The sequence below is a fragment of the Typopeltis vanoorti genome, chromosome 15 (genome assembly GCF_054136105.1).
Source record: "Typopeltis vanoorti isolate ZY-2024b chromosome 15, IOZ_Tvanoo_1.0, whole genome shotgun sequence".
Lineage (NCBI taxonomy): Eukaryota > Metazoa > Arthropoda > Arachnida > Uropygi > Thelyphonidae > Typopeltis > Typopeltis vanoorti.
The window spans coordinates 36,246,179-36,272,980 of record NC_143563.1 but is presented as its reverse complement, the minus strand read 5'-3'; the positions used below and the strand labels follow the sequence as shown (position 1 = coordinate 36,272,980).

The following is a 26,802-nucleotide window of genomic DNA, read 5'->3' as shown; positions in this document are numbered from 1 at the left end:
GCATCATAAAATCCCTAGTATTCAGAGTACACAAGATATGTTCTTCTGAAGAATCTCTAAAACGAGAATTGGAAATTGTCAAGGAAACGGCCTTACTAAATGGATATAATCCAATAATAATCCCCCCCACAAAAAAAAAAAAAAAATAATAATAATCAAACACTCTCCTGTAAAGCAACCCAGACGGAGAAGCCCACAGGCCTCCTATACTATATATTCAAGTCATCTTTGAACGTGTGGCAAAAATTATGAAAAAAATATCAACTCGTTGCTACCTTCCCCAAAAGACAAACTCTCAACAATGATGCTACCAGGCGTATACAAAGTACCACATTCAATTCAGGGGTTCGTTAATTGTGGCAGCGGACGCATTCGAGATTAGAGTTGCGGGCACCAGTATTTTTTTTTTATTTCTATGAAAAGTTATACTTGCTTATCATATCAAATGATAACAATTAATATATTAGCATTTCTATTCTTATCTATCTGTCCAATGAAAATTTATTGCTGGGCAGATAATCTTGATTTGATCAATTTTTCTTTTTCTAAGCTCATATTTAGGTGGATGACTAACGTCAAAAGAGCTGTGATTGCACTTGAAATGGCGTTGGAGGTTGCGTTTCTTCTGCAAAAAAAAAACATTCATCTTTATTCCAGATAAAACAATAGTTTCTTCGCAATCGTTATTGAATTAATAGGTTCACTGTTTTTTAATTTGAATTTACTCATTTTGGGGTAAAATTTTTAAACACGATTAAGCAATGTATGGTCAAAGCGTACCGACAACACCAGTGAAGTGGTGACACATCCTTCAAGCGCACGGTTGCCAGTAGACCAAATACATAAAACATAGAATAAAATTGCCACTGGTAACACTCGCACTCAAAAACAGAGGAATTACAAAATGTAAAATTTTTTTACGATTTCAATAAATATTATTATTACTAGGAGACGACTCATATTTTCCAATTTTAATTTTATTTTTTCCTTATTTAATAATTGATTGAGGGAGCATGCAAATAACTCCGCGGGCATCGGGTTGAGAACCGCTGGTGTAACTTGTCTTACTGTGGACAAACAGGTAGATTGTAAATAAAGGTATCTCTGAACACCAAGACCACACCCGTCTTATCAAACCTGAGAAACCTGGTTTTGCACAACATGGAATTGAAAATGCTAACAGGGGATTCAATGGCAAAACGCTAAGCTGCTACATAGATAAACATGGACGTTTATTATTATAACGGTGTCTCCATGGAGTCTAAAGACTCATCGCGGGAGACCCCACATTGACACACTAACCTTTATTTACACAATACCTATCATACTTCTTGAATTCATTCACAGACGAAGCATTCACAACCACCTCTGGCAACGCATTCCACCCCTTCACAACCCTCTAAGTAAAAAATCTAGTCCTAACACCTTGTTAACCACACTCTTACATGATCTCCAGGGGTGCCCCCTCGTTCTCTTCCTTCCTGCACTGGTCTTAAAAATGTCATCAGTATCAATCCTGTAAAATCCCTTTAATAATATATATGCTTCTATCATATCGCCTCTCCTACGTCTATCAGCTAGTTTTTGGAGCCCACAGATCTGCAACAATCTTTGTAACTCGCCTCTGAATCTCCACCAAGTAGCGTAGCTAGGGGGGGGGGGTGCGTCCGCTCCGGGAGGCACTTTGAACCTTTTTGAACTTTTGCAGTTAATTCTGAAATACAATCTCGAGAACTCAGTTCCAAACAGTGGCGAATTCTCCATGCTCGCTGCGCAAGCTCATTACTTGAGAAAGTAAGTAATATTTATTTGTTAATAAAGGCATGCATTTATAAGCATTCCATTTAGGCTTTTATTTTTGTAGACAGAAGACGTTTTAATCTTGCGCGGCAATAATTGAGCTTTGCGTTGTGTATCGAAGGCCGCGCTAGTCAAACTACCTTGGCTTGCTCGGTTGTGAGAGCATCCAGGTCCTCGCTTCAGCAGTGATTTCATGCGCGCGCAGAGCCATTTCCGCTCCCTCCACATCATTTCACCCTGTTGCTTAATCACGGGCCATACGCAATCAAAGTAGCTCTAGCGAGTGAGCTTCAGTCAGCCTTTACAAGTGTGCGTGTTGCTTCCGAAAATTAAGTTACAACCAGCTTTTTATGACGATGTTATTGACCAGTTCATAAAGAACTGTAGGGTAGAATTTGTATGATTAAATGTACATAAATTTCAAAATACAGGCAACCCTCGTATAACGCGGTACTTATACAACGCGGTCTAAAATTGTAGTAACGCAGTGCTTATACAACACGGTTCCGATAAAAACACGGTCTACAAATTGTAGTAGCCCTTTATCTTTTCATATGTTTTTCACCGTGCGACTTAAAAATCAAATTTTATCTTCGTTAAATTTGTGTCTGCCTGTATCCCGCATGTAATTATAAGTAGCAAATTTATATTAGGGGAAATACCCTTTAGCATGCATGTACCTCAATTGTTTACAGTATAAAACGTTTATTGTTGAAAATTGTCCTCGTTTCTGCCAGGAAAGTGCATTAAAAATCATTAGTGTGTTCATCTCAAGCTGAGCACTTTATTTTTCTGGTGAGTTACATACAATATGTAAAATGCTTGCTTTTTTGCGTAGAAAATTATTTTTTTATAGTAATGGCCACAAATTGCAACGAAAGGGAAAAACCAACATTGAAAACAAAATGAATTTCTCTCGAAGAAAAATATTCAAAATCTTGGATCGGTTGAAAAATGGAGAAAAACCAGGAGTTTTTGCAGGGACTTTGAATTTAAATTAATCAACAATTCGAACAATCAAACAAAATGAACATAAAATCCGAGAAAGTGTTTGCTGCTGGGTCAACGATAAGTGCAAAGCGCGTTGCTCGTGTACGCGATATTCTAATAGAAAAATGGAGAAATCTCTAATGATTTCGATAGAAGATTGCACCTCAAAAGAAAATTCCTATGGATGGAAATCTTATTAAACAAAAAAACTCTTAAAGTTTATAAACATTTATAGTGCAGACCAGGTGTTCAATGCGGATGAATCCGGGTTATATTGGAAAAAAGTGCAAAAACGCACCTATATTTCGAAAAATGAAAGATCGGCTCCTGGATTCAAAGTTTCCAAAGATAGAATTATTCTACTGTTTTGTAGTAATGCATCAGGTGATTACATGACAAAACCAGTGTTTATTAACCAATCCTCAAATCCTCGTGCTATGAAAGATTAAAATATGCACTATTTTATATAAATTTAAAATAAAGAGCCAATAGGCTTCATTTCGGCGATGTAAAACATTATTTAAATTAAGGGGATATTAAATCCCACATTGTTTTAAAACCGAATAAGAAACTCCAAGATCGGAATCAAAGAGTTTCATGCAGAATATAGTAAGTATAAAAGTATCGGCGACTACTAGCGTAAGCTAAAGCACGTAGTTCAAGTACGTAGTATAAACTTTGATTCCGATCTTTGAGTTCCTTATTCAGTTTTAAAACAATGTGGGATTTAATATCCCCCTTAACTTAAATATAACGCACTATTTTATTTTGCCTAAAATATTTATGCATCATGGGCAATGAAGTTCAAGTACAATTTGTAATTTTTATACTATGTATTTGTTTCATAATTTATGTTTTCTTAACTTACATGAATTACCTGAATTAAATAAAAATATTTTTTGGTTGGATGTCATTATTTATATAATTAAAAAAAAAAATGATTTCGGAACATTTTTCTATGTGATCTGAGAGTCGCATAACGCGATTTATATAACGCTGTATTTCTGCGGAACCTAACATCCGCGTTATACGAGGGTTACTTACATAGTTTTAAATGGCCAGTAATTCATTATTCCGCTAATCAGACTTCAATCACACCCCTCATTCCCTGAATGATAACAAGCGTGAATTTCAAGACCAACATTCGCCTCTAGTTCCAAATATTGTAATACTACTGCGAATTTTTCTCACAATTGCTGTAAGTGTTGCTAGTTGTGAGAGGAGTTTTTTTTAAAATAAAATTTGATTAAGAATTACCTACATTACTATGAAACAGACTTCGCCAATGTCATCGACGATTTTGCTAACAGAAAATCAAGAAAAATAACATTTGAGAATGTTGAAATTAAAGGTTTACTTCAGAAATAAACACTGTTTTAATTTATTTCCCTATACGTCATTTTGACTTTTTGTAGTATTTTTGGTGTGTATTTAGAGAGCGGCAACTGCTCTAGCTACGCCATCGTAGCTAGAGCAGTTGATTTTCTGGAGAAATCTATCTAAAAAAATGTCAGATGTAGAGAAAAACAGGAATATATAAATCTGGATTGGCATTTCTCACTACCAATGAAATCCAGAGTTAACTGGCAACTCACAAAAATACCATACACAGAATTTAATACTTATGTATGCAAATTTAAAGAGGCTAGTGAGATCATGCAGTATCTGACAGAGTGATATTAAACCACTCTGTCAGATATTAATATTAAATCCCCTCTGTTGATTTAATATCAAGTCTGCATATTGATGAATGAGGCTAGGAGACAAAATGTTATATCCAGTAACAATGACCCAAGCTCATGATATCTCATACCTATCTTCAATGTCTATCACACATTAAATGAATTTTAAAAAATGGGTGTTTGTTATTTATAAATATCCATGTTAGTACCTCTTTATATTTGTGTTTATTATATCAATCTGAAGCACCTTAAAAAAGTTCTTCTCAATGAATTCACTGTAATTCTCACCGAATACATTGCATATTTGCAAATTAATGATTAACATGCTAAGTTGTCTGTGAGCATGACAGAAATTAGTGTTTACTGTTGTGTAAAAAGACACCTGTGGGGCATATTTACATAATACATGTTTACCACAATTGAATATGAATTTATTAAGAACCTGTTTTCCATCTCACATCATCAGCATGTAATGAAGTACCACAAATCCAGCTTAATAAATTTGCTCTACCTGCAATTGATCATATTTTAGTTATATAGGGACATCAATCAAAAGTTATTTCAGAACATCAGAGTCGTATTCAACTTATCAAACCTTATAAATATTATCTGGCTCAACACAAAATTAAGTAGCAAAGGGATCCGGTGGGATGATACCAAACTCCTGCATAGCTGTAATTATAAATCTGAAGTTATTAAAAGCAAGTGCTTAAATAGTAAGAGTGGGTTTCTATAAAAAAAAAAAAAAAAATGCCCTCAATTGTATTATTTTTTTTTTTTTTTTACATATCAAATAATGTTTTATCCTAGCCACAATGTGACTGCATGTCTACAAAGGCTTCATTGTAATGCAAGCTTTTCACTGTTCAGTTGTATTCACATTTCTATTATTCTTCAACCCACACCGTTGATATTTTATGGGAAACACACACACATGATGGTTGTAAACAAAGTAATGGCAGTACTCAGGAAATGCAGTTAGTAATTCAATTGTTACTCTTGACAGATAGAGGAGCTAGTTGTGTGTACTGTATGCATTGGAATAGGCCTGAGTTTGATTCTCGTCACAATGGGAGGAATCTTTATCTGGACGATTTTCAATCGAAGGCGAGTTAGCCGATCTCATACAGAGGTAGCAGGGTTTTTTCTCCCGGAAACTCTGGTTTTTCATCCCACATACAGACAAATCGGCCCTTCAGAACACACTCAATTTACAGACATAGAATACCAGTTGTGGTGGAGGTAGATGGCATTGATTCGTAGTAGAGGTTCGGTGTAGTAGTTGAGACAGTTGTAGGTGTTCTCCCGCGATGAGTCTTTGGACTCCTTGGAGGTGCCAGGAATAATAATAATAATAATGCTACAAGGTGATGCAGCCTATTCTAGCAAGTGTCCTTAAGTGGTTAAAGTAAACATCTCAGTGTGCAACATTCTAAGGTATGTTCATAAGATTAGAACAATGCCCCCTAGATTAAGGTCAGGTTGCACGAGGTAAAACTGTGAGTGACTGTTATTGTGGCTTTAGGGTAGGCTGTGGCAATAGTGCCCTACTGTTACCAGACTGTCGTAAGATGGATCAGAGCGCTTCATGTGGGAGAGATCACCCAGATCATGATCACTGTGCAGAAAGGCTTGCCATTTCAGATGAACACGTTGAGAGCTCCTTGCAGTTGATTGGCGATGGACTGTATGTCAGTTGGTCCAGAAAACTGGGATAAACCACCAAAATGTACATCCTAAAAGAGAGACTTATGTGCAAAATTTCAGCTCACTGGTTCCACATCACTTCACTGTAGATTGAAAACTTGGGCAAGAGATTATGAGCTTGAACAGAAGAGACAATCCAATGAACGGCATCATTCAGGATCACTCCCCCTTCCAAAACAACTTTGCCAGGAACCCAGCACAATTAAAGTCACGCTGTTTGTCGCTAACAACATTGAAGGAGTCATTTTTCATCATCCTGTGCCCCAAGAGAAAACTGTTAACACAGTACTATCAATGATTTCTGAAGCACCATTTGCATTTGTCTTTAAGGAGAATGTGAATACATCTTTTTAAGGGTTCTCCATTGTGTTTCTTTGCACAAAAATGAATGAAGGCATACATTTTAACTGATGATAGATGTTGGACAGGCAGTAATGGGAAGTGTTGGAACATCCTCCATATTAACTGGATGAGTCCTTGCAAATTTAACTTGTTCCCCAAAATGAAAGAACCTGCAGAGGTCTGCGGTTTTGTGATGTGCAAGAGGTTCTTCAAGCAGTAGGTTGCACTATCATTGAGATCAACAGGCAGCACTCTGCTGATAGTATCCAGCAGCTCCCACAAATTTGGAAACAGGTGAACATGAAAGGAGATTACACTGAAGGAATGTAATTGTATAGACTTGATAAACTTTTACATTTTGTGCACATGTTGCCATTACTTTATTTACAACCCTTGTACACACACGTTAGTGTTATTTATTAATAAATTAGTATTTTACTGTAACACGTGCATGTGTGTTGTGCATAACAAGCATACTATGCAAAATTAAAACAGCTGAATGTTTAACGAGTAAAAATAGCACCTTGACAAGATATATCCAGGGAGGATATAATGGAAATTATATTTCAATACTGGAGAGACAGAAACCGACATCAGAAATCTAAAATATGGAATGGTAATAGATAATATTCAATGTTTCAATATGGGAAAATAAGTTATTATCGTCAATATCTTCTAGTGGACCAATTTAAGCACTGTGCTAGATATGATGGCAACACAATTAAGTGACTAGTTTCTGATCAAAAACTCTCTTCTAAATTTCTCTGACTTCATGAACATCTACATTTCTATTTTCTAAAGCACATGTAAGTGTGCTTTAGAACTTTAGAACTGCATTAATTGACCTATATCTTGATTCTTAAAAGTTTTGGTATAAAGATCAGAAGAACTGAAACAAACTTTATTACAATTCACTACTAAGTTTCATGCACTTTTTTCTTTTTTTTTTTTTTTTTGGAAAATTTCTTTAGGAGATGTTTTAGACATAAGTTAAATGACAGGAGATCTTTAATGTGTCACAGTTAACAGTAATAGAATTCAATGTTGAAAAATGGTTTTAACTTATATTATAAAAAAAAATCTGAAAGTGTACAAAAAGGTGCACAAAACTAGTTGATAATACAGCACTAATAGTATTTTCAGCTAAGAATTATGTAGTCTTTATACCAGAACTTGCAAGAATTTTTATAAATGCACTTCTCAGGTTTCTGTGAAACCTCAGAAGTGCAATGTATCTTAGTTTTTCTCTGAGTCTTTTTCATGCCAATTTTGCTTCAAACACTTGTTTTGCTAACACCTCAAAATAGTCAACACCACATCTCTGTCATTGATGCCAGCTGTTTGGTCCTCTAATTTTTCTCAGAACTCACATCTGTGGTCGCCAGTCTTTGATCAGCTTTTTTTATTTCTAATCTAGCTCCTACATCTCTATATATTAAAACTAGCCTGAATACTGTCTTGTGTATACTGATAGCTTGATCTTTAGGAATGCTTTCTCATTTCATATAAATCCTTCAACTAACTCCAAGTAATGATTCTCAGTACTCTTATTGAAAATACAATATTATTCTCAACAAATTTCCTCACTGGAGTCAGACTCACTACAACAAATCTCACACAATCAGTGACATATCATATCAAACTCATTTAGGTAATGGAATACAGGAAACATTTGCAGCATACCCTAACAGTGCAATGCACTTGTCCAAAACTCTTCAAGCAAAAACCCACTCCCTTGTTTGCTACATTCTTATATGGTTTCCAGGAAAATGGCTTCTCATTTCTTTTCCCCCTTCCATACACTGTCTGGTAAGGTGTGATAACCATTGAACAACAGATAAGGATGAAGCACCAACTATAGAACAATGGATAAATTGATAATAGCAATTGATCTTTTAACATTGGGCTTTAAAAATAATTTTTTCAAATATAATTAATGAAAATGCATAATTTTTAAATGATGAAAATACATAACTGACAATATGTGAAAAGGCTGCATTGAACATCTCAAAAGGCTGAATAGCTTAAGGACCATAAGTTCTTCATCTCTGATCTACACCATCAAAAGTTTTTCCATTTCAGCAATATGACTGTTACTGCTACAGTTATCTGTTAAGTATAACAGTCATATTGCTGTAAATGGCTATGCACTCCTCACTTTATGTTTGTTTTTAACAGCTACAACAAAAGTAGTGAGTAGTGCAAGGTAAATTTATTTAGCCTTGGATGTATCTAAGTGTTCAATATAAAGTGTTCATTTAAATTTAGTGACTATTATCACTAAATTTAATAATTTTAATCTTAGTATGTAATGTAATAGGTTTACGAATTTTATTATTTTCAGTGGAAAAGAATAAAAGCAACAGCATCCTTACTTTGAATTTTATCTGCCATTATTAACAACAATAAAAAAAAATAGTTTTAAACAGTTTAGAATTCATGGCAAAAACACCAAAATATAGAGATGTAGTGAGCAATGACATTACAAACAAACAATAGGTTTATGAAAACTGTGCATCAGGTGATTCATGGGAGCATCATGTCACTAAACTGTCATATGAGTGAATGCAGTGTTGTATAAATAGGCAATGGTCGAAATTGAGAATCACAGTATGAGTGGATCATCATAAAGTGAAGTTTTACAAGGCCAAGTATTAGTATACCTTGTTCCATCTTTTCTGGCAAAAGTACTTTACACCTAGAGCCACCTATTCAAATCCTCTTATAACAATATCATACCTGAAATCTCTGACAGTGCAAAACAACTGAAATATCCCTTCTCAAACCTTGAACTGTGTCATTGTATAAATCAAACAAAACCCAGAACAGAACCCTATGGCACCCAGCTTGGCAATCTCTCTCTTTCTTAAGACATCACACTTCACATACTCAATGCAATGGCTTCTATTGGTGTTAATAAGGCCATCAAAGAAAGAGAGAGGAAAGGTAACCGAATAGATGGCGTTGATAGCAGTAGTGTCGTAGTAGGAGTAGTAATGGAGAGGGCAAGATGTATTTAGTGAAGTAGAGTGCCCTCCTGCGATGAGTCCTCTGACTCCTTGGAGGTGTCACATAATAATTGTAGTTTTTGTTCCAGAAAAGTTTATGTGAAGCATAATGTGTACATATATGATGAACAGTGTACAAATAATTTCAGAATTCTGAGGGGGATGATGTGAAGAGACAATGTATCCTCTTGTATTTTTGTTTTCTTCCCACCACAGATTGAAAATTGCACCTCACATTAGGCTGTCTTAGGATGAAAACATTCTGAAAATGAAGGCTCTTATCATATTTCTTCTCTAATGGTTACAACTCAAATCTCATCTACAGAATAACAAACAGAACATGACCTTCAACTGCAGTTTCCTTGGGAACACAATTTTATGGTTTCTATACCTTATGTTAAAAGTTTTTAGAAAATCTCTCTCAGCTTAGCATGAAGCAAGTCCCCATGTCTTTTTATCATCCTGTTTAAAACTTTGTATTTCAGTGTTTTTTGTACAAAGAATAATGTGTAGCTCTTACCCATCAACCAAATTTAAATAGGAATGAGTACCCAATTCTTTTCCAGTTTTAGGAAGTTATCTTAATACTTCTCACTACTGTGTTATTTTTTTTAACAGTTTAAATGCTTTATATTCTAATACAGGCAGACAGAATTCTCCTCATACTTGTAACATCATGTAGTCCAACATGTGCATATTGATAACTGTTATTCTAAGAGTGTTTAATGTTATAATCAGAATAGTCGAGATTCAACTGAAAATTTTGTAGTATCATTAAAAAAGTTAATGTAAGTAATTTCGATTTCTATTATTAATATTACACATCAATCTACATTTCCTGGACACCTGACTAAAAATTTCTAAAATTCCTGCTTATTCCCACAAAATGGTTTCCAAATGAAAGGGAAAACCATTGGGAGATTATCAATAATACCTCACTTTGCTTTTTGGAAAAAGTTTGTTTTTTCAAAAAATGATGTATCCATCACATTGTCTAAGGAAGATCTAATGGATGGGTTAGAAATAAAATAATTCAAAGATTGAAGACAGCAGATATGGGAATGCTGAGTAAAATTAGGAAAATAAATAGATGGCATTGGCATAAAAACTGACATCATTAATATTCAAGAATGTGTAGTTTGGCTAATCTAATATCATATCCCACAATTTAGAACTGGAGTTAAAATTTTGATTAAAAAAAGTGTCTAAAGCAAACACAGCAAGAAAAAGAGTGAGGCTTAAGTATAGATTGACTGACACAATTAAGAATTTCTTTAGAAGATAGAAAAATAAGATGTGATCAATTAGAGACCTAACAAATCACAGACCACTTTGGAAAAAAAATTATTTATAGGAAATACATAATAAAATCTTAATTATGTTAGCCGATCAATATATTGCACATTTCTTGACTATACTATACTATAAAATGATAACTATGACAATTAATAAAATAAGCTGCTTTTATAGCAGAATGTAAATTACAACTAACTTCCCAGCAAATTGACAAACTTTATATGTTTTACAAAGATTTAAATTAAACATTCAGACAGACAAACAGAAAACCTGAAATTAATTTTCTCAACTTATCCAATTCAACACCAAAGAGTTTGTAAAAAAAAAGTAGTTTGCAAGCAGAAAGGAGTTGCCCATTATTGTGCAAAAACTTAAAGCAACCATAACAAAATTAATTAGCGCAGAATGTTATACATTCTGCTGTGTGTAAGTACTGGATGTGGCCCATTCCTTGAATAAGAATGAAATGAAAAAGAGTCGACAATGGCAATGCTTCTTTTGTTCGTTTTTAAGTGTGTTTTCTTCCTGATAACACAGACCACGATCAGAGCTAAATGGTGTTCCTTTTGAAGTACCAGCTAATTTTGATGATGCTACCCACCTGCTTAGAATGCTATAATGATATACTAATAAACTAAAGAGATTGTGTAGCAGCAATTACTTAGCTAATTAAATGTTTATTTAAAAGTGAAGACATTTGCATTTCTTTTCAACATTAAAAAAAATTAACTCATTCTGAGAATGACTCTTGCAGAGAATACATAACTATGGTACACCAATCACTTGGGATTTAGAACTACTCCTCGAAATTAATAATAATTTAAAAGTTTCTACAAAACTTCTCCATTGTGCTAATTTCATTTAAACTGATTTGCAATGAGCTGCTTTATGAACATTAATGCTAAATCTTGTGATTATCTTTACCTAAATATTGCAACTGCTAAAAGGGGAATATTAATTTCAATCATTTCAGTTAGCATTAACATTTTAATACTATGTACTAGTACTGTCTCACAGCCCTGAAAATACCCTATTATTATTTGCCTTCCACTAAAAGATTTAACTCCAGCTAGGATGACAAGCACAAACTCCATTAACCCAGTTTTTTCATTTTTTTTTCATTTTTTTTTAATTTCATTTCTATTTCATACCTAACTCCAGTACCTCTAACCCTACTACTGTATATATCCAAAGTGGGTAATTATCATTATTATCAAGGCATTAAGTTAAATTAACTGACTGTGCAAAAAAAAAAAACATCACTGAAGAAGTAAAAAAATGCAAAGGAAATGGATTGGACACACATACTGAGAACAGACAGTAGAGAGAGAACTTCCTAGAGTGGCTTGATGTGGATCCCAAAATGAAAATTGAAAAGGGAAAGACCTAAAGTAACTTGGCAGAGAAAGAAGACAGAAAAGGAAAAGATGGTTGGAGGAGTTGGAGAGAAGCCAAATTGACTCAGGACAGAGGTATCTGGAAGAAACAGATCTTGACCTTATGTGCCATCAGGCATAAAGAGGATAAGTATCACGGCATTTTCAAAGGAGTTTGAAGACATCATACAAGAGGCTTACGTTATCCATTATTCATACAACTCCTATTAAACTTTTACTCATTCAATGCCAAAGCATTCATCAATATCTAAGCATGCATGATAACTTCCAGCTGTCATGCACTGAAAAATGCATGGCATCGAAACTGGAAAATATTAATATTAAATCAATAAATTGATCGAATTAATATTATATAATGAACCACTGAAAATTTTCCTCTGCATCAAATGAAAACACCTTTAGTAGGTTATATATTTCTATCATTCATTCATTATTAGATTTAATGGAATTAATACACAAAGAGAAACAATTAAACACAAGTCGTCATCATCATCATCATCATCAAATTCCTGCCATGTACCCTCAAGGGGTGTACAGGATATGACAGTACTACATGAAAAAACTACATCATTACTAACTTCCTATCTACAATTTTCCTCCAAATCAGTCTGTTACTTGTCAAGACTCCAACATTATCAGATCTTATATTTCTATCGTCTAAGGCACTTTGTACCGTATCAATCCACCTATATCTTGGCCTTCCTCTGGGTCGTTTTCCTGCCAACCTGGCAGAGAACACTTGTTTTGCTAATCTTTCCTCTCCCATTCTATTTAAGTGACCATACCATCTGAGATTAGCTCTGCTAACGCATTCCTGGATGCTGACAATGTCAAGTTCTTTCCTAATATCCTCATTTTTAATATGATATTGCCATTGATGCCATCTGTTCACGCCTCTAATCTTTCTCAGGACTCTCATATCTGCGGTCTCTAGTCTTTGGTCAAGTGTTTTACTTCTGACCCAGCTCTCAGATCCATAAGTTAAAATTGGTTTGACAAGTTCAATGCATTTTTCATTAAAGCTAAACTGTAAGAAGGGGAATATTGGTAAATAAAGGCTGACATCAAAGATCGCCATGATATCATCATCAAAAAATTAGCTAATGCCTTTTATTCCCTTATAGGGAGTACACAAGATCATTTTAGCCCTATCTAATATTTGAAGACTGAGTGGGCAGGTCAATCTCCACTGATAGTCAAACAGAGATAGCTGGCCCAAGACTATCACTAATTATAAGCAGCATCCAATGAAGAGACGACCGAGTGGCACTGTCTGTAATCCTAACATGATATGTTATTGTCTGTAATAGTGTAGGTTCTATGGTCAATTTTCTCGAGTTTATGGGATGAAAAACCTGAGTTACGGGAGAAAAAACTTGCCTGCTGTGCCAGAGATTGGCTAACTTGGGAACCGGTTAAAGAAAGGCTTAGAAAAAGTTACTCCACTTGGTGACTAGAATTGAACCTAGGCCTTTCTTCAGGTGTCTTACTGCTAAGGGATCAGACACCACTCCCATTGAGCTACACAGGCCTTTATCATTATTATTTAAATCTAAATTTTGGATTAAAGTTTAGAAATGAGTGGAATTTTTAGTATAAGATGAAAGTATGACCAGTAAGAGGGATTAAAGATTTAGCTAACTGTTTGTCTAACTTAAAAGAGAGGGAGTCAGCAGCATCAACTATGGGACACAGTTATTAGGTTTATGAATTTTAGGCAATCTGTACATCTCAACAGGGAGAGGGAACTAAGTTTCAATTTTTTTTTTTTTTTTTTTTTAAATTTCAGCAGGCCAAGGTGTAAAATCTAACCACCACATTTTGTGACCTGCAAAACTTCAACTCACAGGGAATATTCCATTGACTCGATGTCATCATCTTTGTCACCTGACTCTGTAGTCACTCTACCACTTCATCTCCAAGAAACCGAGTGACCATATCTGTGTAACCAGAGGTAAATTAACTCCGCTGATGGAAAAGCACTAACTCATTGCTGAAGAGAGAAAAAAAAAAAAAAAGTGCTGACCTGGTTGGCCAAGTTGTTAGTATATGCACTCACCCAACAGGATGCCAATTCAAATCCTCTGACACACATGAATATTCGTAACTATCTAAGTAGGAGATGAATTTCATTGTCTGATCACTGTTCCACTTAGTGGAAGTCTGAAGCTTGAAAAAGTTCTGTGTTTGATCTTTAGAGCAGGGTTTGTGGACTATGTAAAAGAAGTAATATAATTAATAAAAATAGAAACAATTGCCATTTGAACCACAGTACTAACATACTATAGGTTTACTAAAACCTTTTATGGGCAAGAGTCACAAAAAACACCACTGAAGCCAAACAAATACATGTAACAAATTTTCTTTGCTTAAATTATATTTTCTGATTTATATTCTCAGAATTAAAGTCTCCCAGTTTTTTCCAGCCCAATCAATATGCCTAAACCATTCTGTGCTCACTATCTTCTATATTTTCAAGCCTAAAACATCTTATGAGATATCACTTGTTTATTTCAACCTGACCCTCAAGTTGAAATAAACCGAACCTATACACCAAAGAGCCAAAACATTATGACCACCTAGCTAATATGATGTTGGTCCTCCACGTGACATCAAAAGAGCATCTATCTAGCAAGGAATCAATGCTACAAGGTTTCTAAAGGTTTCTTGTGGTACCAAGATGTAACCAGCAAATCCTTTGACTCTTGTAAGTTATGTAGTTGAGCCGCCACAGAGTGGATGTGCTGTTCCAACATAAACCACAGATGCTCGACTGGATTGATGTCTGGGGAATTTGGAGGCCAGAGTAATACCTGGAAGTCTTCCTCATGTTCTGCAAACCATTCTTGCACAATCCGAGCAGTGTGATGATGCATTATCCTGCTGAAAGAAGGCACAACCAGAGGGGAATACTGTTGTCATGAACAGATGTACCTGGTCAATGATGTTTAGGTAGGTGTCAGTTTCCTGCACATGAATGACTGGAACCAGGATTTTCCAGCAGAACATTGCCCAAAGCATTACACTGCCTTCACTGGCTGGTTTTTATCCCATGGTGCATCCTGGTGCCAATACTTCACCAGATAAATGATGCACACATATCCACCCATTCACATGGTGCAACAGGAAGCAAGATTCATCAGACTAGATGACCTTCTTCCATTCATGCAAAATCAAGTTTTGAATTGAGGTTAGCATGGGTACTTCAAGTGGCCTATGGCTACGCAGCTCCATTTTCAGCAGGGGTCAATGTATTGTGTGTCGTAACATATTACACTGTTTCATTAACATTCAAATGACTGGCGAGTTGCACCACATTTCCCATCCGGAATAGCCTTTGCTCTCCTCGAACATTGATAAGCTGTGGTTGGCACATACCCTGCTAGCAGTTTGCAATTTCTCCCTCCTTGTACCACTTTGAAGGCACTCACTACGGCTGACCATGAGCACCCCACAAGCCTTTCCATCTCAGAAATGTTCTGAGCAAGTCATCTTGCCATCACAATTTGGCCTTTGTCAAACTTGCTTAAGTCCGCTGACTTTCCCATCTGAAGAACAAGAATAACACTGATTAACAGAGTGCAGTATCAGGTGTTATATATACCGTTTCATGACCTGCACACATGGTGTCATTTCCCTGCAGTTTCTTTGATTTGCATGAAGATGTGCTGGTCATAATGTTTTGGCTCTTCAGTGTATATTGATGTTCTTTACATTAATCCCAAATAGGTATAATTCCTCTGCTAACAGTACCCTGCCTTCTTTTACTTTTCCCAGATAATTTTATATTCCTCAATTTATGTATATCAACCTCAGTTAGCTACCGAGTATAAAATAATCAATTATAAATACAACTGATATCAATATAAATATAGTAAGTCAAAATGATCAATTCAGAAACATTTTTATTGAGAAAAAAAGTTTTATTAAACACCAAAATATGAAATTCAGAGTGGGTACTATGTGGCCATACATATGTCAAAATGATACTGCATTTCCTGGCAAACAGATAAAATCTGGCAATCAACTATTGCAATATCCCTGAGTATGCAATTCTTGGGTCATCTGTGTTTTGGGGTAATGACAGTACATTACACAGCATCCTTTATGTAACTCCAGAGTTTGTCAAAGGGAGTTAGATCTGATGACCATGAAGATCATGCTGTAGGACCTGTTTGTTCAAAGGGTTGCCATATGAATGTGAGAGGGATGCACCAACTTGTTGGAAGATAGCATCAGGTTTGTCCTCGAGGTCTATGGCATTGACCACAGCTCTAGTATGTCACAATACACACTTCTAGTGACTTTTCTAGAAAAAAGAATGTTCCATAGACCACCACACATTAGGATAAAAAAACAACATTTAAACAGTCCTTTGAATGGATTTTCTAAACCCCATATATGGCTACTGTGTCTATTCACTATTCTGGCTTTGTTACTGAAACAATGTTGACAGAAATGTGTCTTTTCCTTGACATGGGCCATGTTTGTGCAAATAAAGTGGCTATATTGTTTAGGGTAATGCCTGGAGTGGGCGTATGTGGTACAGCCAGAATACAAGGCATTTTTGCATATTCACACAGCTTTCTCTACCTCACAGTAACACTGTTGTGTCAAGTTCTGTGGGTTTCTATAAAAGCGACTGCTGAACAGGATTTAGATGTGCATATGATTGGTGCGGCATTAACAAAAGATCGCGTGACCAAACGACAAAGACAAGCATATAATTGTTGAGTTGAAGTGCTAATTCTCTTCAACCGAATTCCATAATATCTGAAACTGCCATAACAACATTCACTATATATTTCTTGGTTTTGACATATTCATGACAGGGTGGCGTTTTGTCCGTTTATCGTTCTGACAGAACTTTTCATTAGTGTTTGTGTACTGCTTCTGCATTGCGCAGATAGACTCAACTCACATAAAGTTTCAAGCCTTCGGCTGAATTTTATTGCTGCTTGTTTGCGTGCTGCTTCCATGTCAAGCTGGCAGGTGGACTCCCCTCACACACATATTATATGGTATGTTTCAATTCATGGTAGAATTTTATTTGAAGTTGGCCTTTGTGATCTGTCTTAATGACATCAAAAATTTCAAATGCAATCAAACAAACACTTATTTCATGTAATTGAAAATGGACAATAGTTTTTAATTAGATATTGTTTTTGCAGGTGCAACATATGGTTTTGTCCGAGTCTATACAGCATAGTTTCTGTGGGAGAGGACATGATTCATTAGTTAGTGCAGTTTTTATCCCAGTTCTCTCTAATTGCACTATTTGAGCAATTAGAGACATACTGCAAATTGTCTCTGTACCTTATTCAGTGATACAATAAAATTACTTGTTTTTTCTTGAATCTGCAGTATAGTGGCTGTAGTGTATATAATGTGTGTGTGTGTGTGTGTGTGTGTAGGGGAGGGGAGGGCATGTTGTTTACCGCAGGGAGCGAGTTACTATCACCCCGACGTGAACGTGTTTAAACTTATTTTCATGTGTGAAGTATATGTGAAACTTTTTAATTTCTTTTTTCATAAAGTAAAATCAGGGATGTGAGTTATATGCGAGGACGAGTTATGTTCAAGTAAATACGGTAATCCAGAACCCTAATCTAGGGAACAAAAGATATTCACAAATCTTCCTTGACCACAGTATCACTGGAGAATCAATATAATTACATGGCCAACCAGACAGGTATTCTATTGGAAAATGACATGGTAATCACTGTAAGGCATGGAAGATCTTCAAGCTCAGAATGTTTGAGCAAAACCACATTTGTTAAATGAAGGAGGAGCATATTATCATCAGCAGAAATATGGATACAATTTGACATCAGTGGGAGATCATTTATGTGTAAGCAAAAAATGTGGATAAAAAAAAGCCCCAAGGCTTTTCTTTTATCCACATTTGAGAAAATATTTTAAACCTCATTTATCAAAAAATCCAGTGTGTACCCCTGCTATTATACAGCAATGTCTTTCAAGACCTGTTTTATAGATTTAGGACCACTGTTAAGGTTGCCCCTAGATAAGCACTGTTTTGCCATTCCTAAATTTAAAAAAAATATGTAGAATTGAAACAGTGTTTTTGTAGTTGAGATATACTTTTGCCAGTTTTTGCTGCATTCCAAAATTGCAGCTGCTAGGCATTCCCTCAGTTGCTTAGTGGGCTATGATAACCTGCTTAGGAACCTAAATGCTTAGCTTTGGTAATGGCAAAAACTAAGGATTTAGACATTTAGAAAAATGAAATGTTATTATTAAATAAGTATTTCTGCAGTTTCTGTTATTATAACTAGATACAGCAACATATGTAGATAAAGCAGATGAAATATGTAGCAATTGGTATAAGTAAGAAATCTGTTAGACCTCTGTGGTTAATTGATACATAACTATTAATCAAAACGTCAACAGATGTTTTGTTTTACAAAATCATAAAAAATATCTTCCATGTGAACTGAACAATGACAGAAATTTATTGACACATGCAATACCAATAAAATTCAAGTACAGGCAGTTCTTGACTGAGTTCCTGCACACACTTGTAAAGCAAGAATTTATTTCTCATAGATGTAATGTTAAAAAGGGATTATGTTCTCAGCAATGAAATTTGACCATAGTAAAGTTAAATAAAGGTCAACAAAACACAAGATTTATGCTTGAACAATGATTTATTTATCCAGAGAAATGTATTTTCTTTTTCATTTTTCCTCCCAGAATAACCTTTAAAATCAAGCAAATTATAGAAGTTTTGCTTGAAACTTGCGTTTTATATTTCTTTTTATCTCTGCTGGTTCTTGAAATCCTTCAAAATGATCAATAAAATAATAACTAATTAATAACAATAAGCACAGTAGTACTGTATCGTATAGCAACTATTTCTTGCCTTTAATGGTCATAGTTTCAATTTTGTTCATAATAATAATAAAAAAAACCTCTTAATCCTAGGAACTTATAAAGTGAAAACTCATAAAGTGGGAACTGCCTGTATTTTATAAATATGAAATGGCATTCACAGCAATGATATGAATATTCAACGAGAGCACTGAAGCTCAATTACATAGGCCAAACATAAATGATGATAACTGCCTACCATTCTGAAAGTTTGGCAAACTTATTCTTAACTGTATGAAATATTTTTAATGATTCCCAATAGTTTTTATCCTAGCAATTTGTGGCTGCAGAGGCCAAAAAGATACCAATGTTATTGCATGTATTTCACTGTGCAGTGGTATTCAATTTTCAATTATATTGTTCTTCAACTCTCACTACGGATGTCTTATGAGATGTAACAAAACGATGATTAACAGTTTGATTAATAAAAGTTATTAATATTTACTGTAATATACATATAAATTTTTCTCTTTTTAATGTTGGTTCCACCCGTGGAAGATTTTTTTGTAAATCTATAGTATATTCACACTGTGGGTTGGTTAAGGATTTTTTTTTTTTTTCATTTTTTCTTTTTTGAAATTTATATATTGTATTTTTTTACAAAGTCCAGAAACCCTGCTCTAGAGATCAAATGTGGAACTTTTTTCAAGCCACTTTAGGACTCCAATAAGTGGGACAGTGGTCTCACACCAGGTGATGAAATTAATCTCCCACCTAAAGACCACAAACATCCATGCCCATAGTGGGATTCGAACTTGCAGCCTGTTGGCTGGAAAGTGGATAAGTTAACCACTTGGCCAACCGGGCCAGCAAAAAATAACCATGGTTTTAATTAGTTTTACTTTTATAAATAATTTATGAAGATTGATATACATTTTATCAGTGATGACAGTCTTTTATAAACAGAAAGTGAGGCAAAAAACTAGCAAAGGAAAGCACTTACTCCTTAGCAACCTTCCCTCTTCTGGAAAAGTAGTTTCGGTTCCTTCTGTGCAATCAGAACTAGGAGTACCAACCAGTCGCTCAGAAGTTTCCATGCAGTCTCTATCACTGGATGTTTCTTCTTTTACTTCAGATGGCGAGGCTACTGATGAACTAACAATCGAATGTGTAGAGCATGACGAGGTATTTGTAACTGCTGGGTTTACAAAAGTACTTCTATTGTTGAAAGCTGAGGTAAGTGCAAGTTGTGGTTGCAATGAAGATGCATCACCTGGTTGCTGTTCTAATTTCAAACGTTTAGCAGGAACAAAAGCTGACCCATGGAAACCATTACGATCTTCTGGGGAACTAAAAGTTCTAAATGCTCCATTGTCATTAGAGTTGATATATCCTATTTTTCCATTAATGCTAGTTGTGGATGTCACCATATTAGGGTGTGCAGGCATCAAATGACTTGATAATGATGGATAATTTTCAGCATGGGAATACAGAGGTCGGACATGAAATGATGCAGCTGTTGTAAATGGTACAACAAGTGAAGAAGATTGTGTGTTGTCTACTGACTGAGGAAGGGTGGAGAATGTATGCTGACTAGGGTCTGAAGACGAAGAAGGTAAAACCATTCTTCCAGAGGATGAAGAAGCTCCAGGCAGATAAACTGATGTGTCAACACCACTGGCAGACAATCCCTACAAAACAGAAATATTAAATTAACCTGAATAAAAAAACAAACCTTTTTTGCAAAAAGTGATCAAAAGTCAATAAACCCAAACTTATTTGTTGCATACATCCTCTGAAAATTTATATAAACAGAAAATATATAAGCTTATAAACAGAAAATATTAAATTTAGCCATCTTTGCATTACTCAGAAATCTCATGAGTGTTCATCTGATCTAGCCGCAATATTGCTCTAGTGTATGAAAGGCTCTAGACCTATTACACAGTGGTACTGTGAATAGGTTAAGAGTTGTATAATCTGGAAATCTCATGCTCCAGAGACCAAGCATGGTACTTTTCAAGCTACTTCAGGGAGCACTTTCACACCAGGTAATAAATTCTTCTATCACATATCTATGCTTGCAGTGGAAATCAAACCCATGACCTGTTGGTTAGAGTGCAAAACCCACTTTGCCAATCAGACCTGCAATTTTGTCAAAGTTACTTTTCAAATGCATCTTGTACAAAAAGGGTCAATAATTTATGGTAGAAGTTCTCCCGTGCGAGACATAGTCATACTAGATGGTGGTCAGACTTGAAGCTTTGAGTAGAGGGAAGTCTCAAGCAAGCTTGTAAAATTATTATTTTTCTAAGCCAAGTCAAAATAATTCATAACAAAAGGCCAAACACAGACTACAGTACATATCTTGCCTTGAAAAATGCTCAGTGTTGAATGAAGCATTCCATCACAAACTCTGGCAATGCAAAAAATGATTTCACTTTTATACTCATGTGACTGTTATGCAATTTCCATGGATAACCTCACATTTTCCCATCACCTATTTACCTTATACAATAATTTCCCTGTATCTATATGAAAGGGAAGAGGAATGCAAGCTCTTTCTTGTGAGAGATCTGACAGGACTGTGTTTTGGTGGCAATGAAGTCTACAAGGTTGTCCTTGCCACAATGAAATATAGCTAGGAGATCTGAGTTCAGGTCCCTGTTCGTGATAGATCTTGAGGATTCTAATACTTGAGCACTACAGGGTTTGTCATATGAAAAGGAGAAATAGAGTGTACTGTCATCAGCAAAGCTATGAATAGAATTGGAAATCTATGAGAGCAGGTCATTTATATACAAAATGAATGGGTGAAAGAATGGAACCCTGGGGTACTCCTGCACTGATGGGGAAATCTGAGGAGAGGAAACTGTCCATCATGATACATAGTGAGTGACTAGTGAGAAAGTTGGAGATCTAGTTGCAGAGTGTGGAAGGCAGACCATAGGATGGCAGTTTGCTAAATAGGCCCTGTGCCAAATCTGATCAAATGCCTTTGAAATGTCGAGGATAATCACTGTGAGTTTCTCCATGGCTTCCAGAGGTGAATGATGAAAGCTAAAAGATCAGCTGTAGATCGCGAGTGGTGGAATCTACACTGCTAAGTTTGGGTACCTCTGACTTATAAAGAAAAAAAAATAATTCAAATGGTGTAGTAGGATATTTTTATGCTTGCCTCCTACTCTAATGATAAGTGAGCCTTCTGGACCATTGCCAAGGCTACAGAATGCAACTTCCACCTCTGTCACATCCAGATGGTACCATAGCAACATAATCCAAAGATAAGAATAATCTCTTGGCATCTATCTTCTCTTATATAGATAACTAATCCTATTATATCAATAACAACTCACTGCATCCCTCCTCTGATCTTTTTCCAGAAGAATTCTTAATAGCTTAGATAATATTAACCAATAAGTCTCCTGATCCAGTCCTCTTCCAAACTACTCAAAATCTGCTCCAGAATTAACATCCATGCTATATCATCTGAAAAAGATGTCATACTCATCAAGGGTCCGGCCAATACCACGAGAGCAAGACTACAGCCATTCTACATTAAAAAAAAGGTAGGAGATAAAGTCAGCCATCAAACTGTCATCCCATTAAACCTTACTTCAATCCTCTCAAAAACAACAGCAAAGGTTTATTAACAGCCAACATCTTCACCTGGAAGCCTACCAATTAATCAGTGATCACTAATATGGATTCCACTACTCTTGCTTCACAGCAGATCTAGCCAGCCTTACCCAAATGTTTGGGTAAGGCACAGAAAAATAGACTGATAGCTTGATAAATAGAGACTATTTACCAAGCTATCAACGTCAGGGTTTCCCTTCTGTCCTTTGTAGTTGGGTTGCCAGTGGTAGACTGTTTCATTTCTTCATAATTCTCCAGTGCTAGAGCATTTCAGAGCTCTGTACTTTTATCCACACTCTTTCTCCAGTACATTAATGACCTTCTGTCACTAATTCAAATCCTATCTATAGTTCTGTTGAAGACAGTACATTCCATTCCTCTTCATTTGTATCAAGATCATCCATAACCTAAATGATGCCTGGCATTTTTAATTTAATTTATAACCAAGCAAAAATACTTTCTACAGCTTGCTCTAATCTAGGTGTAATCTAGAGAGTTACACCTTTTCCCTACTTGTATACAGTAAATATACGACTTCTGCATTACTTCAACCATGGTATCTCTTCTGGGTCTGGTTCCCTTGATGACATTTATCTTCGAGTTTGCTTGCTTCCTGGAGAGTAGAGAGCCTTTGCTTGGTGGTAGTTTCTTTTTTTTTTTTTTTTGCCTGCACTGAATGGAGTTCACTGTGGAGTTTCCTTTCCTGGAGTGATATAGGTCAGAAGTGATCCTTTATGGTCACTCAAAAGGGATTTAGAGTGATCTTCAAGATCACTGAGTTTTTGGAGAGGTATCCCACACTTTAACATACCTCAATAAAAGTCAAAACTAGCCTGGGTAGTGGTCATTCCATAATGCAATTAATATGAAATCATTAGCTTCTATATACAAGCAGCCTAGTCATGAAGATCCTCCACTTGCAAATTATTTTTGCAAGTGGAATATCTTTGCATGTTTGCTCATGCTTGGATAAAGGATTAAACAAGAATATAATTTCTTAGCATCTTTAGTTTAATTTATAACCAAGTGGGAAAAAAAAAACTTTCAACATCATCTATAACCATCAGGGCAAGGATAATACCATGATTCCTTTCTTTTAGGCTTGCACGGTGATCCGAATGCATTTTTGGAAATTATGGAGACAACTACCGTGTTTGAATAAAAACTTTAGTTTACTATTACTAAAATTTTACAATTCGACGTTTCGACCTTTATGTCAAGGTCATCTTCTGGAGCGTACAAATATACACAAGAAACAAGCTATACTACAATCATACTGGTTCGTTAAAGACACTGACTAACCGCTACCACAATTGTTGGCCTGACCTCTGGTGAAAAAAAAAATATACATATATATATACATACATATACATACATACACACATCAACGCTAGAGTCCTATTATTTGTGTTGTCTACTATATACATATATTAACATTTCAGCCAGTTGGAGTGGAATGGTTTCTAATACTAGCGGATTGGCTAGAGTCCTGACTTATGTTGAATCTTTCATATTAGGTTGGCTGAATGTGTGCTATCCAGATCCTTGGAATTTTCATACCATCTTTATTGTTGATGTTTGGGTGGTTTATCAGGATTTCGCAGGATTCTTTAAATTTTCTTTCGTACCATGTTTTTGTGCGGTGTAAGGAGCAGGTGCTTTTCCAGTTGGTTTGGTGTAAGGTGTTAAGTGCATGGTCTGAGAGGCCTGCTTCACCATAATGGTTGTATTTAATGTGTTCTTTCTTGCGTATAGGGATTGTCCGTCCTGTTTCACCAATGTACAGTAAGTTACAGGTGCAGCGGATGCAATAGACTCCAGGATGTGCTAATGGGAGGAGAGGATCCTTAGAGGAGCTGAATATGGTTTTAAGTTTAGTGGGTGGTTTAAAGGTGGCATTGAGGTTATAATGTTGTAGGATTCTGTTGATTTTTTCTGATAACCCTTTAATGTATGGGATGGCTATGGTTTTACTGCAATCTAGATTCGTTTTTGTTGCGGTTTTATAGAGTATTTTATTGACAGTATTTTTGTTATAGCCATTGTTTATGAATGTGTCACTAATGATTTTTAGTTCTTATTTCAGGGCTTGCTGGTTAGAGCAAATAGTTGTGGCTCTGTTTTTAAGGGTGTTTATGACTCCATATTTTTGTGCTGGGTGGTGGTATGAATTCGCCCGTGTGTGTCGGATTTCGGTAGACCGTGAAGGATAGACTGCCTGAAGGAAGACGTGTAACTAGTGTGTCTAGGAACTGGAGCGAATTTTGGTTTTCGATTTCGATGGTAAATTGTACGCGTTCGTGTTGTTTGTTTAGGTGGCTGAGGAATGTGTTTAGCGTTTGTCGCCCGTGCGGCCAGATCGCGAACACGTCGTCAACGTATCTGAGCCAGATTGCCGGTCGAAGCGTGGCGGAATCAAGAGCCCTTTGCTCAAAGGTTTCCATGTAGAAGTTCGCGATTGGGGGGGGGGGGGGATAATGGTGAGCCCATGGCTGTACCTTCCTTTTGTTAGGTAGAATTTGTTTTGCCACACGAAGTAACCGGACTTTAGTACGTGGGCAAAGAGGGCCGTAATGTCGGGCGGAAATTTGTTCTGTAGTAGGAGAATTGTGTCATTGATGGGGTCATTAGTGAAAAGGGCAGAAACGTCAAAACTGACTAATAAGTCGTCTTTGTCGAGTGTTATGTTTTTGATTATGTTTATAAAGTGTTGTGTGTTTTTTTTATGTAGGAGGGGGGGGGGGAATGACCTACCAACTCCTTGAGTGTTGCCGCTAATTTCTTGGCTAGGTAGTAATTGGGACTGTCTATTCCTTCTACTATTGGTCGAAGGGGCACATTTTGTTTGTGTATTTTCGGGGGGAGGGCGTAGTGGGGGTTGAGTTTTTTAACTGTGTCTGGTGGCCAAGAAGTGACGGACTTTAGTAGTTTTTCTGTTTTGTCCTTTATCCTCTTTGTTGGGTTATAATTTACCATTTTATATGTGTTGTTATCGGCTACTAGTTGGTTCATTTGCAGTATGTATGTTGACCTGTCAAGGACAACAGTGGCACTGCCTTTATCAGCTTTCGTTATTATTATGTTTTGTTTGGCTTTTAATGATACCATGAAATTCAAATGTTACCAAAAGATCTCTTGTCTCTTTTACATTTTACTTACATTTTCTTTGCCTAATAGGCGAAGATCATTCCCCCCCCCCCCTTTTAGGCTGACTTGCATTACTTGCATTAGCCATTTCTGGCAGAATCCACAATCTCCTCAGCCTCCAAGAAGTTCAGTGTCCTCTTCTCTTCAAGCCATCATTTCTCACATATACAATCCTAATATTGCAGAAATTCTAGATTTATCTAAACACAGAATATTGACATTACATTTGGAGTAGTGGATCAAAACCTTCATAAAGTCTGATGCTATCTACAAGAGTAATCCAATTAACAAATGATCCTTCTCCCATAGATTCACTCCAAAAATTTCTCAAAAATGTTCTGTTTTATGAGTTTTCTACACATTTCATGTGTACCGCCTCCACCAAATGGACTACCATAATTTCTCCATTCCTTCTAAAAATGTTATAAACATTAGCATTTGCACCTATGTGCAGTTCAGTTCCAACTTATCAAACCAACTTATCATCCACCTCTGTTATTCTATCTAAACCTGTTGTCTGTGGAGAAAATTGTGTGAAGACGACTTTTACAAAAACAGAGGAGGAGGTGGATGAAAAGTTGGTTTGTAAATTGAAACTGAACTACATATGGATGAAAACTAGCAAATGCTAATCATTGTGCATTATTAAAAAGGACCACTTTCGTACATATATATGTATAGCATTTTTCTGTTACAGAATCTGTAACCTTTCATTTGCATGGTTAATATAAAAAAATTTTATATCTGGTTCATGAAATCCTGTACACATTTCTTGTTCATTACCAATTTATATAGCAAAATATTTATCCAGTATTAAGAAATACATACAAGAAATGCATGCAACATTTTGACAATTATCAGGTTGCTAAGGAAGATTCTCAACAACATTTATAGCATTTTATCATACTAATTTGCATCCATCAAATGATTTTTAATGCAAATTCTGTTAATAAAAAGGTTGCA

General features: G+C 35.8%; 1 protein-coding gene across 3 annotated transcripts in view; it reads right to left on the bottom strand.

Moving 5' to 3' along the window:
• LOC150098622 (E3 ubiquitin-protein ligase Rnf220-like) overlaps positions 1–26,802 on the bottom strand; it is a 163,884-nt gene that overhangs the window by 119,575 nt on the left and 17,507 nt on the right. For all 3 annotated transcript variants that reach the window (XM_090405192.1, XM_090405193.1, XM_090405191.1), the window contains exon 2: positions 20,057–20,744. In XM_090405192.1, the coding sequence (XP_090261318.1) occupies positions 20,057–20,744 (688 nt within the window). The remainder of the gene's footprint in view (positions 1–20,056; positions 20,745–26,802) is intronic.